A 14794-nucleotide genomic window follows, 5' to 3' on the forward strand; every position below is an offset into this window, starting at 1 on the left:
AGATAACAGAGTAAAAGAGTAAAAGAGTCGTCGGCTTGGTTGGATCGCGGCTGTAACGACCAAACATAACCTTCCACAGTAAACCCCAAACACAGACCGGGTCGGATCATTCATACGGGTTTTATTCCCACTTCTCCAGCTAAACGCAGTTGCTGGCCAGCTCTCTGCGCTGCGATTAACACCAATCTTCAGATAAAACTAGTTTGTTGAGGAAAAGATATTAACTCTATTTGTAGCTGCAGAGGAAAAACATAATCTCACGAGGAAAACAAAAATATTGCTCACGCCTCGGAGCCTCTTCAGCATAATATAGCAGTCAAAAAAGAGAAAAGTAAGAGTAATACAAAACATGTACTGTATGTTGTACTATTATACTAATTTATTGAAACACATGGCGAGTCAAACATTTACCAAAGCAGCTTCCAAACACTCCTAAACAAGGTAGTAAGACGTGGGTTCTGCAGAACTCACTCACTCACTCATCTTCTCCCGCTTTTCCGTTACCGGGTCGCGGGGGCAGCAGCCTCAGCAGGGATGCCCAGACTTCCTTCACCCCAGACACTTCCTCCAGCTCTTCCGGGGGGAGTCCGAGGCGTTCCCAGGCCAGCCGAGAGACATAGTCTCTCCAGCGTGTCCTGGGTCTTCCCCGGGGTCTCCTCCCGGTGGGACATGCCTGGAACACCTCCCTAGGGAGGCGTCCAGGAGGCATCCGGTACAGATGCCCAAGCCACCTCAGCTGACTCCTCTCAATGTGAAGGAGCAGCGGCTCGACTCCGAGCTCCTCCCGGGTGACCGAACTCCTCACCCGATCTCTAAGGGAGCGTCCAGCCACCCTGCGGAGGAAACTCATCTCTAAGGGAGGAAACTCATCTCTAAGGGAGCGTCCAGCCACCCTGCGGAGGAAACTCATCTCTAAGGGAGCGTCCAGCCACCCTGCAGAGGAAACTCATCTCTAAGGGAGCGTCCAGCCACCCTGCGGAGGAAACTCATCTCTAAGGGAGCGTCTAGCCACCCTGTGGAGGAAACTCATCTCGGCCGCTTGTATCCGCGATCTTGTCCTTTCGGTCACTACCCAAAGATCATGACCATAGATGAGGGTAGGGGCGTAGATTGACCGGTAAATCGAGAGCTTCGTCTTTCGACTCAGCTCCTTCTTCACCACGACGGTCCGGTACATCGACCGCATTACTGCGGACGCTGCACCGATCCGCCTGTCAATCTCACGCTCCATTGTTCCCTCACTCGTGAACAAGACCCCGAGATACTTGAACTCCTCCACCTGAGACAGGACTTCTCCATCCACCCGGAGAAGGCATGCCACCCTTTTCCGGTCGAGAACCATGGCCTCGGTCTTGGAGGTGCTGATTCTCATCCCTGCCGCATCGCACTCGGCCGCAAACCGCCCCAGCTGCAGAACTGCAGCAGTAAATCCTTACTAAAGAGTGCAGCTCCGACGAGGAGCTGCACTCTTCAGTAGGGATTTAATATGAACCCAAACCGTTAATAATCATTATTTTCTCCATATACCGCTCCCTGGCTTCCTTGTTTAAAGTATTCCGGTAAATTCCAGTTCCTTTCCGGTATTAAACATGTTTTTTTTGTGTTCCGTCTGTTCACTTGGTGCTACCACACTGCTGTTTGTTTACACTCACGAGGCTGCCAACATGGCCGCCGCGTCCCAGAATGCACCCTGGCGACCAAGCCCTATTAGGAGGGAGTATTAAGGAGGGGTACTAAGGAGGGGGTATTTAAGTGACCCCGGTTCTGTTCTGTTCCAGCTGCACCAGCACCGGAGACTCACCAGAGCTCAGTCTCACCACGGATCAGAGGAGCAGAAGAAGAGGAGGAAGATCCTGGCCAGGAAGGTGAGAGGGGGCGGGGGAGGGGGCGGGGCCTGGGGAGGGGCGGGGCTGTGGGAGGGGCGGGGCTGGGGCGGGGAGGGGCCATGAGCAGGGGCGGTGTCCCATCTGGGGGTAGGTAAGGACCCGGATGCAGGAGAGAGAGGGAGGCTGGAGGCAGGAGTTCTCAAAAAACACAAGTGTTAATTCCATGAAGGGTAAAAACAAAAGCGCTGCTTGGCAGGATCAAGATTAACTCACGTATACAGGGATCGAAAACCAGGAGCACATGGAGGGAACAACCAGTACGGACCGACAGGGAACAAGGGAATGACAAGACCAGATATACACAGGGGATAACGAGACACGACGAGACACAGGTGCAGACACAATCAGGGCAGATGGGACACAGGCGGGACAGAACTGAAACTCAAACTGGGGGGAAGTGTCAAACCCTGACAGGCGGGGCTCCAGCAGCACGAATCACCGCTGAGTTTCTTCTTCTTCTGCAGAAATCCAGACAGTCGACGTACGAAAACGAAGACGACGCCTCGACCAGGAACAACAACAACTCTGGTAGGTTCTGGTTCTGGTCCTGGACCTGGTTCTGGTTCTGGTCCTGGTCCTGGATCTAGTTCTGGATCTAGTTCTGGATCTAGTTCTGGATCTAGTTCTGGACCTGGTTTTGGACCTGGTTCTGGTTCTGAGCAGCTGGTTCTGGTTCTGATGGTGTTCTTGGGTCCGTCTGCAGGTTCTGGAGCCAGCTCTCCCCCCACTTGTCCCTCGTCCCCGACCCCCCCGTCCACCACAGGTACGTCCCCATCTCCGACCAGAACCTCTGTCCCCCCCGACCCGCTCGGATCAGTACCACCTTCATCTCTGACATTTCAATCAATCAATTACTTTATTTGTCCCCAAGGGGGCGATGAGTTTTCGCGACAGGAGAAGCACACAATGTTAAATATACATAAAATATACATAATAAGTTACAATAGGTTCCACATCATAGTACAGACCTAGCTCTAGTTAAGAGGCTTTTTCACCCACAACCTTTTCCTTCCGGCATTTAAACGAACAATAGCGGAGGAACAGAGGAGAGTTTATATCAGTTTGTCTTTGCAACGGGGAGTCTAAGCAGTAAATGATGGTAGAAACTGTAGTGAACTAGGAAACTGCAGTAAACTGCAGTAAACTGTAGTGAACTAGGAAACTGCAGTAAACTGTAGTGAACTAGGAAACTGCAGTAAACTGTAGTGAACTAGGAAACTGTACTAAACTGTAGTGAACTAGGAAACTGTAGTGAACTAGGAAACTGTAGTGAACTAGTAAACTGTAGTGAACTAGGAAACTGTAGTGAACTAGTAAACTGTAGTGAACTAGTAAACTGTAGTGAACTAGGAAACTGTAGTGAACTAGGAAACTGTAGTGAACTAGTAAACTGTAGTGAACTAGGAAACTGTAGTGAACTAGGAAACTAAACTGTAGTGAACTAGGAAACTGTAGTGAACTAGTAAACTGTAGTGAACTAGGAAACTGTAGTGAACTAGGAAACTGTAGTGAACTAGGAAACTGTAGTGAACTAGTAAACTGTAGTGAACTAGGAAACTGTAGTGAACTAGTAAACTGTAGTGAACTAGGAAACTGTAGTGAACTAGGAAACTAAACTGTAGTGAACTAGGAAACTGTAGTGAACTAGTAAACTGTAGTGAACTAGTAAACTGTAGTGAACTAGGAAACTGTAGTGAACTAGTAAACTGTAGTGAACTAGGAAACTGTAGTGAACTAGGAAACTGTAGTGAACTAGGAAACTGTAGTGAACTAGTAAACTGTAGTGAACTAGGAAACTGTACTAAACTGTAGTGAACTAGGAAACTGTAGTGAACTAGGAAACTGTAGTGAACTGTAGTGAACTAGGAAACTGTAGTGAACTGTAGTGAACTAGGAAACTGTAGTGAACTAGTAAACTGTAGTGAACTAGGAAACTGTACTAAACTGTAGTGAACTAGGAAACTGTAGTGAACTAGGAAACTGTAGTGAACTAGGAAACTGTAGTGAACAAGGAAACTGTAGTGAACTAGGAAACTGTAGTGAACTAGGAAACTGTAGTGAACTAGGAAACTGTAGTGCACTAGTAAACTGTAGTGAACTAGTAACCTGTAGTGAACTAGGAAACTGTAGTGCACTAGTAAACTGTAGTAAACTGTAGTGCACTAGTAAACTGTAGTGAACTGTAGTAAACTAGTCAACTGTAGTGAACTAGTAAACTGTAGTGAACTAGTAAACTGTAGTGGACTGTAGTGAACTAGTAAACTGTAGTGAACTAGGAAACTGTAGTGAACTAGGAAACTGTAGTGAACTAGGAAACTGTAGTGCACTAGTAAACTGTAGTGAACTAGTAACCTGTAGTGAACTAGGAAACTGTAGTGAACTAGGAAACTGTAGTGAACTAGGAAACTGTAGTGAACTAGGAAACTGTAGTGAACTAGTAAACTGTAGTGAACTAGTAAACTGTAGTAAACTGTAGTGAACTAGTAAACTGTAGTGCACTAGTAAACTGTAGTGAACTGTAGTAAACTAGTCAACTGTAGTGAACTAGTAAACTGTAGTGAACTAGTAAACTGTAGTGAACTGTAGTAAACTAGTCAACTGTAGTGAACTAGTAAACTGTAGTGAACTAGGAAACTGTAGTGAACTAGGAAACTGTAGTGAACTAGGAAACTGTAGTGAACTAGGAAACTGTAGTGAACTAGGAAACTGTAGTGAACTAGTAACCTGTAGTGAACTAGGAAACTGTAGTGAACTAGTAAACTGTAGTGAACTAGGAAACTGTAGTGAACTAGGAAACTGTAGTGCACTAGTAAACTGTAGTGAACTAGTAACCTGTAGTGAACTAGGAAACTGTAGTGAACTAGTAAACTGTAGTGAACTAGTAAACTGTAGTAAACTGTAGTGAACTAGTAAACTGTAGTGCACTAGTAAACTGTAGTGAACTGTAGTAAACTAGTCAACTGTAGTGAACTAGTAAACTGTAGTGCACTAGTAAACTGTAGTGAACTGTAGTAAACTAGTCAACTGTAGTGAACTAGTAAACTGTAGTGAACTAGTAAACTGTAGTGAACTAGGAAACTGTACTAAACTGTAGTGAACTAGGAAACTGTAGTGAACTAGGAAACTGTAGTGAACTAGTAAACTGTAGTGAACTAGGAAACTGTAGTGAACTAGTAAACTGTAGTGAACTAGGAAACTGTAGTGAACTAGGAAACTGTAGTGAACTAGGAAACTGTAGTGAACTAGGAAACTGTAGTGAACTAGTAAACTGTAGTGAACTAGGAAACTGTAGTGAACTAGGAAACTAAACTGTAGTGAACTAGGAAACTGTAGTGAACTAGGAAACTGTAGTGAACTAGGAAACTGTAGTGAACTAGGAAACTGTAGTGAACTAGTAAACTGTAGTGAACTAGGAAACTGTAGTGAACTAGTAAACTGTAGTGAACTAGGAAACTGTAGTGAACTAGGAAACTAAACTGTAGTGAACTAGGAAACTGTAGTGAACTAGTAAACTGTAGTGAACTAGTAAACTGTAGTGAACTAGGAAACTGTAGTGAACTAGTAAACTGTAGTGAACTAGGAAACTGTAGTGAACTAGGAAACTGTAGTGAACTAGGAAACTGTAGTGAACTAGTAAACTGTAGTGAACTAGGAAACTGTACTAAACTGTAGTGAACTAGGAAACTGTAGTGAACTAGGAAACTGTAGTGAACTGTAGTGAACTAGGAAACTGTAGTGAACTGTAGTGAACTAGGAAACTGTAGTGAACTAGTAAACTGTAGTGAACTAGGAAACTGTACTAAACTGTAGTGAACTAGGAAACTGTAGTGAACTAGGAAACTGTAGTGAACTAGGAAACTGTAGTGAACAAGGAAACTGTAGTGAACTAGGAAACTGTAGTGAACTAGGAAACTGTAGTGAACTAGTAAACTGTAGTGAACTAGGAAACTGTAGTGAACTAGGAAACTGTAGTGAACTAGGAAACTGTAGTGCACTAGTAAACTGTAGTGAACTAGTAACCTGTAGTGAACTAGGAAACTGTAGTGAACTAGGAAACTGTAGTGCACTAGTAAACTGTAGTGAACTAGTAACCTGTAGTGAACTAGGAAACTGTAGTGAACTAGTAAACTGTAGTGAACTAGTAAACTGTAGTAAACTGTAGTGAACTAGTAAACTGTAGTGCACTAGTAAACTGTAGTGAACTGTAGTAAACTAGTCAACTGTAGTGAACTAGTAAACTGTAGTGAACTAGTAAACTGTAGTGAACTGTAGTAAACTAGTCAACTGTAGTGAACTAGTAAACTGTAGTGAACTAGGAAACTGTAGTGAACTAGGAAACTGTAGTGAACTAGGAAACTGTAGTGAACTAGTAACCTGTAGTGAACTAGGAAACTGTAGTGAACTAGTAAACTGTAGTGAACTAGGAAACTGTAGTGAACTAGGAAACTGTAGTGCACTAGTAAACTGTAGTGAACTAGTAACCTGTAGTGAACTAGGAAACTGTAGTGAACTAGTAAACTGTAGTGAACTAGTAAACTGTAGTAAACTGTAGTGAACTAGTAAACTGTAGTGCACTAGTAAACTGTAGTGAACTGTAGTAAACTAGTCAACTGTAGTGAACTAGTAAACTGTAGTGCACTAGTAAACTGTAGTGAACTGTAGTGAACTAGTAAACTGTAGTGAACTAGTAAACTGTAGTGAACTAGGAAACTGTAGTGAACTAGGAAACTGTAGTGAACTAGTAAACTGTAGTGAACTAGGAAACTGTAGTGAACTAGGAAACTGTAGTGAACTAGTAACCTGTAGTGAACTAGGAAACTGTAGTGAACTAGTAAACTGTAGTGAACTAGGAAACTGTAGTGAACTAGTAACCTGTAGTGAACTAGGAAACTAAACTGTAGTGAACTAGGACACTGTAGTGAACTAGGAAACTGTAGTGAACTAGGAAACTAAACTGTAGTGAACTAGGAAACTGTAGTGAACTTGGAAACTGTAGTGAACTAGTAAACTAAACTGTAGTGAACTAGGAAACTGTAGTGAACTAGTAAACTGTAGTGAACTAGGAAACTAAACTGTAGTGAACTAGGAAACTAAACTGTAGTGAACTAGGAAACTGTAGTGAACTAGTAAACTGTAGTGAACTAGGAAACTAAACTGTAGTGAACTAGTAACCTGTAGTGAACTAGGAAACTAAACTGTAGTGAACTAGTAAACTGTAGTGAACTAGTAAACTGTAGTAAACTGTAGTGAACTAGGAAACTGTAGTGAACTAGGAAACTGTAGTGAACTAGTAAACTGTAGTGAACTAGGAAACTGTAGTGAACTAGGAAACTAGTAAACTAAACTGTAGTGAACTGTAGTGAACTAGGAAACTGTAGTGAACTAGGAAACTAAACTGTAGTGAACTAGGAAACTGTAGTGAACTAGGAAACTGTAGTGAACTAGGAAACTGTATTGAACTAGGAAACTGTAGTGAACTAGTAAACTGTAGTGAACTAGTAACCTGTAGTGAACTAGTAAACTGTAGTGAACTAGTAAACTGTAGTGAACTAGTAAACTGCAGTGAACTAGTAAACTGTAGTGAACTAGTAAACTGCAGTGAACTAGTAAACTGTAGTGAACTAGTAAACTGCAGTGAACTAGTAAACTGTAGTGAACTAGTAAACTGCAGTGAACTAGTAACCTGTAGTGAACTAGTAAACTGTAGTGAACTAAGAAACTGTAGTGAACTAGTAACCTGTAGTGAACTAGTAAACTGTAGTGAACTAGTAAACTGTAGTGAACTAGTAACCTGTAGTGAACTAGTAAACTGTAGTGAACTAAGAAACTGTAGTGAACTAGTAACCTGTAGTGAACTAGTAAACTGTAGTGAACTAGTAAACTGTAGTGAACTAGTAACCTGTAGTGAACTAAGAAACTGTAGTGAACTAGTAAACTGTAGTGAACTATGAAACTGTAGTGAACTATGAAACTGTAGTGAACTAGGAAACTGTAGTGAACTAGGAAACTGTAGTGAACTAGGAAACTGTAGTGAACTAGGAAACTAAACTGTAGTGAACTAGGAAACTGTAGTGAACTAGGAAACTGTAGTGAACTATGAAACTGTAGTGAACTATGAAACTGTAGTGAACTAGTAAACTAAACTGTAGTGAACTAGGAAACTGTAGTGAACTAGGAAACTGTAGTGAACTAGGAAACTAAACTGTAGTGAACTAGGAAACTGTAGTGAACTAGGAAACTGTAGTGAACTAGTAAACTGTAGTGAACTAGTAAACTGTAGTGAACTAGGAAACTGTAGTGAACTAGGAAACTGCAGTGAACTAGTGAACTAAACTGTAGTGAACTAGGAAACTGTAGTGAACTATGAAACTGCAGTGAACTAGGAAACTGTAGTGAACTAGGAAACTAAACTGTAGTGAACTAGTAAACTGTAGTGAACTAGTAAACTGTAGTGAACTAGGAAACTGTAGTGAACTAGGAAACTAAACTGTAGTGAACTAGGAAACTGTAGTGAACTAGGAAACTGTAGTGAACTAGGAAACTGTAGTGAACTAGGAAACTGCAGTGAACTATGAAACTGTAGTGATCTAGGAAACTAAACTGTAGTGAACTAGGAAACTGTAGTGAACTAGGAAACTAAACTGTAGTGAACTAGGAAACTGTAGTGAACTAGTAAACTAAACTGTAGTGAACTAGGAAACTGTAGTGAACTAGGAAACTGTAGTGAACTAGGAAACTGTAGTGAACTAGTAACCTGTAGTGAACTAGTAAACTGTAGTGAACTAGGAAACTGTAGTGAACTAGTAAACTGTAGTGAACTAGTAAACTGTAGTGAACTAGTAAACTGTAGTGAACTAGTAACCTGTAGTGAACTAGTAAACTGTAGTGAACTAGTAAACTGTAGTGAACTAGTAACCTGTAGTGAACTAGTAAACTGTAGTGAACTAGTAAACTGTAGTGAACTAGTAAACTGTAGTGAACTAGTAAACTGTAGTGAACTAGTAACCTGTAGTGAACTAGTAAACTGTAGTGAACTAAGAAACTGTAGTGAACTAGTAAACTGTAGTGAACTAGTAAACTGTAGTGAACTAGGAAACTGTAGTGAACTAGGAAACTGTAGTGAACTAGGAAACTGTAGTGAACTAGGAAACTGTAGTGAACTAGGAAACTAAACTGTAGTGAACTAGGAAACTAAACTGTAGTGAACTATGAAACTGTAGTGAACTATGAAACTGTAGTGAACTAGGAAACTAAACTGTAGTGAACTAGGAAACTGTAGTGAACTAGGGAAACTGTAGTGAACTAGTAAACTAAACTGTAGTGAACTAGGACACTGCAGTGAACTAGGAAACTGTAGTGAACTAGTAAACTGTAGTGAACTAGGAAACTGTAGTGAACTAGGAAACTGTAGTGAACTAGGAAACTGTAGTGAACTAGGAAACTGCAGTGAACTAGTGAACTAAACTGTAGTGAACTAGGAAACTGTAGTGAACTAGTGAACTAAACTGTAGTGAACTAGTAAACTGTAGTGAACTAGGAAACTAAACTGTAGTGAACTAGGAAACTGTAGTGAACTAGGAAACTGCAGTGAACTAGAAAACTGTAGTGAACTAAGAAACTGTAGTGAACTAGGAAACTGTAGTGAACTAGGAAACTGTAGTGAACTATGAAACTGTAGTGAACTAGGAAACTGTAGTGAACTAGGAAACTGTAGTGAACTAGGAAACTGTAGTGAACTAGGAAACTAAACTGTAGTGAACTAGGAAACTGTAGTGAACTAGGAAACTAAACTGTAGTGAACTAGGAAACTAAACTGTAGTGAACTAGGAAACTAAACTGTAGTGAACTAGGAAACTAAACTGTAGTGAACTAGGAAACTAAACTGTAGTGAACTAGGAAACTGTAGTGAACTAGGAAACTGTAGTGAACTAGGAAACTAAACTGTAGTGAACTAGGAAACTGTAGTGAACTAGGAAACTGTAGTGAACTAGGAAACTGTAGTGAACTAGGAAACTGTAGTGAACTATGAAACTGTAGTGAACTAGTAAACTGTAGTGAACTAGGAAACTGTAGTGAACTAAGAAACTGTAGTGAACTAAGAAACTGTAGTGAACTAGGAAACTGTAGTGAACTAAGAAACTGTAGTGAACTAGGAAACTGTAGTGAACTAAGAAACTGTAGTGAACTAGGAAACTGTAGTGAACTATGAAACTGTAGTGAACTAGGAAACTGTAGTGAACTAGGAAACTGTAGTGAACTAGGAAACTAAACTGTAGTGAACTAGGAAACTGTAGTGAACTAGGAAACTGTAGTGAACTAGGAAACTGCAGTGAACTAGGAAACTGTAGTGAACTAGGAAACTAAACTGTAGTGAACTAGTAAACTGTAGTGAACTAGGAAACTGTAGTGAACTAGGAAACTAAACTGTAGTGAACTAGGAAACTGTAGTGAACTAGGAAACTGTAGTGAACTAGGAAACTGCAGTGAACTAGGAAACTGCAGTGAACTAGGAAACTGTAGTGAACTAGGAAACTGTAGTGAACTAGGAAACTAAACTGTAGTGAACTAGGAAACTAAACTGTAGTGAACTATGAAACTGTAGTGAACTATGAAACTGTAGTGAACTAGGAAACTAAACTGTAGTGAACTAGGAAACTGTAGTGAACTAGGGAAACTGTAGTGAACTAGTAAACTAAACTGTAGTGAACTAGGAAACTGTAGTGAACTAGTGAACTAAACTGTAGTGAACTAGTAAACTGTAGTGAACTAGTGAACTAAACTGTAGTGAACTAGTAAACTGTAGTGAACTAGGAAACTAAACTGTAGTGAACTAGGAAACTGTAGTGAACTAGGAAACTGTAGTGAACTAGAAAACTGTAGTGAACTAAGAAACTGTAGTGAACTAGGAAACTGTAGTGAACTAGGAAACTGTAGTGAACTATGAAACTGTAGTGAACTAGGAAACTGTAGTGAACTAGGAAACTGTAGTGAACTAGGAAACTGTAGTGAACTAGGAAACTAAACTGTAGTGAACTAGGAAACTGTAGTGAACTATGAAACTGTAGTGAAATAGGAAACTGTAGTGAACTAGGAAACTGTAGTGAACTAGGAAACTAAACTGTAGTGAACTAGGAAACTGTAGTGAACTAGGAAACTGTAGTGAACTAGGAAACTGTAGTGAACTAGGAAACTGTAGTGAACTATGAAACTGTAGTGAACTAGTAAACTGTAGTGAACTAGGAAACTGTAGTGAACTAAGAAACTGTAGTGAACTAAGAAACTGTAGTGAACTAGGAAACTGTAGTGAACTAAGAAACTGTAGTGAACTAGGAAACTGTAGTGAACTAAGAAACTGTAGTGAACTAGGAAACTGTAGTGAACTATGAAACTGTAGTGAACTAGGAAACTGTAGTGAACTAGGAAACTAAACTGTAGTGAACTAGGAAACTGTAGTGAACTATGAAACTGTAGTGATCTAGGAAACTAAACTGTAGTGAACTAGGAAACTGTAGTGAACTAGGAAACTAAACTGTAGTGAACTAGGAAACTGTAGTGAACTAGTAAACTAAACTGTAGTGAACTAGGAAACTGTAGTGAACTAGGAAACTGTAGTGAACTAGGAAACTGTAGTGAACTAGTAACCTGTAGTGAACTAGTAAACTGTAGTGAACTAGGAAACTGTAGTGAACTAGTAAACTGTAGTGAACTAGTAAACTGTAGTGAACTAGTAAACTGTAGTGAACTAGTAACCTGTAGTGAACTAGTAAACTGTAGTGAACTAGTAAACTGTAGTGAACTAGTAACCTGTAGTGAACTAGTAAACTGTAGTGAACTAGTAAACTGTAGTGAACTAGTAAACTGTAGTGAACTAGTAAACTGTAGTGAACTAGTAAACTGTAGTGAACTAGTAACCTGTAGTGAACTAGTAAACTGTAGTGAACTAAGAAACTGTAGTGAACTAGTAAACTGTAGTGAACTAGTAAACTGTAGTGAACTAGGAAACTGTAGTGAACTAGGAAACTGTAGTGAACTAGGAAACTGTAGTGAACTAGGAAACTGTAGTGAACTAGGAAACTAAACTGTAGTGAACTAGGAAACTAAACTGTAGTGAACTATGAAACTGTAGTGAACTATGAAACTGTAGTGAACTAGGAAACTAAACTGTAGTGAACTAGGAAACTGTAGTGAACTAGGGAAACTGTAGTGAACTAGTAAACTAAACTGTAGTGAACTAGGACACTGCAGTGAACTAGGAAACTGTAGTGAACTAGTAAACTGTAGTGAACTAGGAAACTGTAGTGAACTAGGAAACTGTAGTGAACTAGGAAACTGTAGTGAACTAGGAAACTGCAGTGAACTAGTGAACTAAACTGCAGTGAACTAGAAAACTGTAGTGAACTAAGAAACTGTAGTGAACTAGGAAACTGTAGTGAACTAGGAAACTGTAGTGAACTATGAAACTGTAGTGAACTAGGAAACTGCAGTGAACTAGAAAACTGTAGTGAACTAAGAAACTGTAGTGAACTAGGAAACTGTAGTGAACTAGGAAACTGTAGTGAACTATGAAACTGTAGTGAACTAGGAAACTGTAGTGAACTAGGAAACTGTAGTGAACTAGGAAACTGTAGTGAACTAGGAAACTAAACTGTAGTGAACTAGGAAACTGTAGTGAACTAGGAAACTAAACTGTAGTGAACTAGGAAACTGTAGTGAACTAGGAAACTAAACTGTAGTGAACTAGGAAACTGTAGTGAACTAGGAAACTGTAGTGAACTAGGAAACTGTAGTGAACTAGGAAACTAAACTGTAGTGAACTAGGAAACTGTAGTGAACTAGGAAACTGTAGTGAACTAGGAAACTGTAGTGAACTAGGAAACTGTAGTGAACTATGAAACTGTAGTGAACTAGTAAACTGTAGTGAACTAGGAAACTGTAGTGAACTAAGAAACTGTAGTGAACTAAGAAACTGTAGTGAACTAGGAAACTGTAGTGAACTAAGAAACTGTAGTGAACTAGGAAACTGTAGTGAACTAAGAAACTGTAGTGAACTAGGAAACTGTAGTGAACTATGAAACTGTAGTGAACTAGGAAACTGTAGTGAACTAGGAAACTGTAGTGAACTAGGAAACTAAACTGTAGTGAACTAGGAAACTGTAGTGAACTAGGAAACTGTAGTGAACTAGGAAACTGCAGTGAACTAGGAAACTGTAGTGAACTAGGAAACTAAACTGTAGTGAACTAGTAAACTGTAGTGAACTAGGAAACTGTAGTGAACTAGGAAACTAAACTGTAGTGAACTAGGAAACTGTAGTGAACTAGGAAACTGTAGTGAACTAGGAAACTGCAGTGAACTAGGAAACTGCAGTGAACTAGGAAACTGTAGTGAACTAGGAAACTGTAGTGAACTAGGAAACTAAACTGTAGTGAACTAGGAAACTAAACTGTAGTGAACTATGAAACTGTAGTGAACTATGAAACTGTAGTGAACTAGGAAACTAAACTGTAGTGAACTAGGAAACTGTAGTGAACTAGGGAAACTGTAGTGAACTAGTAAACTAAACTGTAGTGAACTAGGAAACTGTAGTGAACTAGTGAACTAAACTGTAGTGAACTAGTAAACTGTAGTGAACTAGTGAACTAAACTGTAGTGAACTAGTAAACTGTAGTGAACTAGGAAACTAAACTGTAGTGAACTAGGAAACTGTAGTGAACTAGGAAACTGTAGTGAACTAGAAAACTGTAGTGAACTAAGAAACTGTAGTGAACTAGGAAACTGTAGTGAACTAGGAAACTGTAGTGAACTATGAAACTGTAGTGAACTAGGAAACTGTAGTGAACTAGGAAACTGTAGTGAACTAGGAAACTAAACTGTAGTGAACTAGGAAACTGTAGTGAACTATGAAACTGTAGTGAAATAGGAAACTGTAGTGAACTAGGAAACTGTAGTGAACTAGGAAACTAAACTGTAGTGAACTAGGAAACTGTAGTGAACTAGGAAACTGTAGTGAACTAGGAAACTGTAGTGAACTAGGAAACTGTAGTGAACTATGAAACTGTAGTGAACTAGTAAACTGTAGTGAACTAGGAAACTGTAGTGAACTAAGAAACTGTAGTGAACTAAGAAACTGTAGTGAACTAGGAAACTGTAGTGAACTAAGAAACTGTAGTGAACTAGGAAACTGTAGTGAACTAAGAAACTGTAGTGAACTAGGAAACTGTAGTGAACTATGAAACTGTAGTGAACTAGGAAACTGTAGTGAACTAGGAAACTGTAGTGAACTAGGAAACTGTAGTGAACTAGGAAACTGCAGTGAACTAGGAAACAGTAGTGAACTAGTAAACTGTAGTGAACTAGGAAACTGTAGTGAACTAGGAAACTGCAGTGAACTAGGAAACTGTAGTGAACTAGGAAACTGTAGTGAACTAGGAAACTAAACTGTAGTGAACTAGTAAACTGTAGTGAACTAGGAAACTGTAGTGAACTAGGAAACTAAACTGTAGTGAACTAGGAAACTAAACTGTAGTGAACTAGGAAACTGTAGTGAACTAGGAAACTAAACTGTAGTGAACTAGGAAACTGTAGTGAACTAGGAAACTAAACTGTAGTGAACTAGGAAACTGTAGTGAACTAGTAAACTAAACTGTAGTGAACTAGTAAACTAAACTGTAGTGAACTAGGAAACTGTAGTGAACTAGGAAACTGTAGTGAACTAGGAAACTGTAGTGAACTAGGAAACTGTAGTGAACTAGGAAACTGTAGTGAACTAGGAAACTGTAGTGAACTAGGAAACTGTAGTGAACTAGGAAACTAAACTGTAGTCAACTAGGAAACTGTAGTGAACTAGGAAACTGTAGTGAACTATAGTGAACTGCAGTTTGTCGCCGTGGCAACAACCAAAGTCGGGTCA

General features: G+C 39.9%; 1 protein-coding gene across 1 annotated transcript in view; it reads left to right on the forward strand.

The window, feature by feature from the left end:
* pxk (PX domain containing serine/threonine kinase) overlaps positions 1 to 14794 on the forward strand; it is a 39751-nt gene that overhangs the window by 24373 nt on the left and 584 nt on the right. The window contains exons 14-16 of the mRNA XM_061728339.1: positions 1779 to 1865; positions 2351 to 2414; positions 2590 to 2665. Of these exons, the coding sequence (XP_061584323.1) occupies positions 1779 to 1865; positions 2351 to 2414; positions 2590 to 2665 (227 nt within the window). The remainder of the gene's footprint in view (positions 1 to 1778; positions 1866 to 2350; positions 2415 to 2589; positions 2666 to 14794) is intronic.

The sequence above is a fragment of the Cololabis saira genome, chromosome 8 (genome assembly GCF_033807715.1).
Source record: "Cololabis saira isolate AMF1-May2022 chromosome 8, fColSai1.1, whole genome shotgun sequence".
In the NCBI taxonomy this organism is placed as follows: Eukaryota; Metazoa; Chordata; class Actinopteri; order Beloniformes; family Belonidae; genus Cololabis; species Cololabis saira.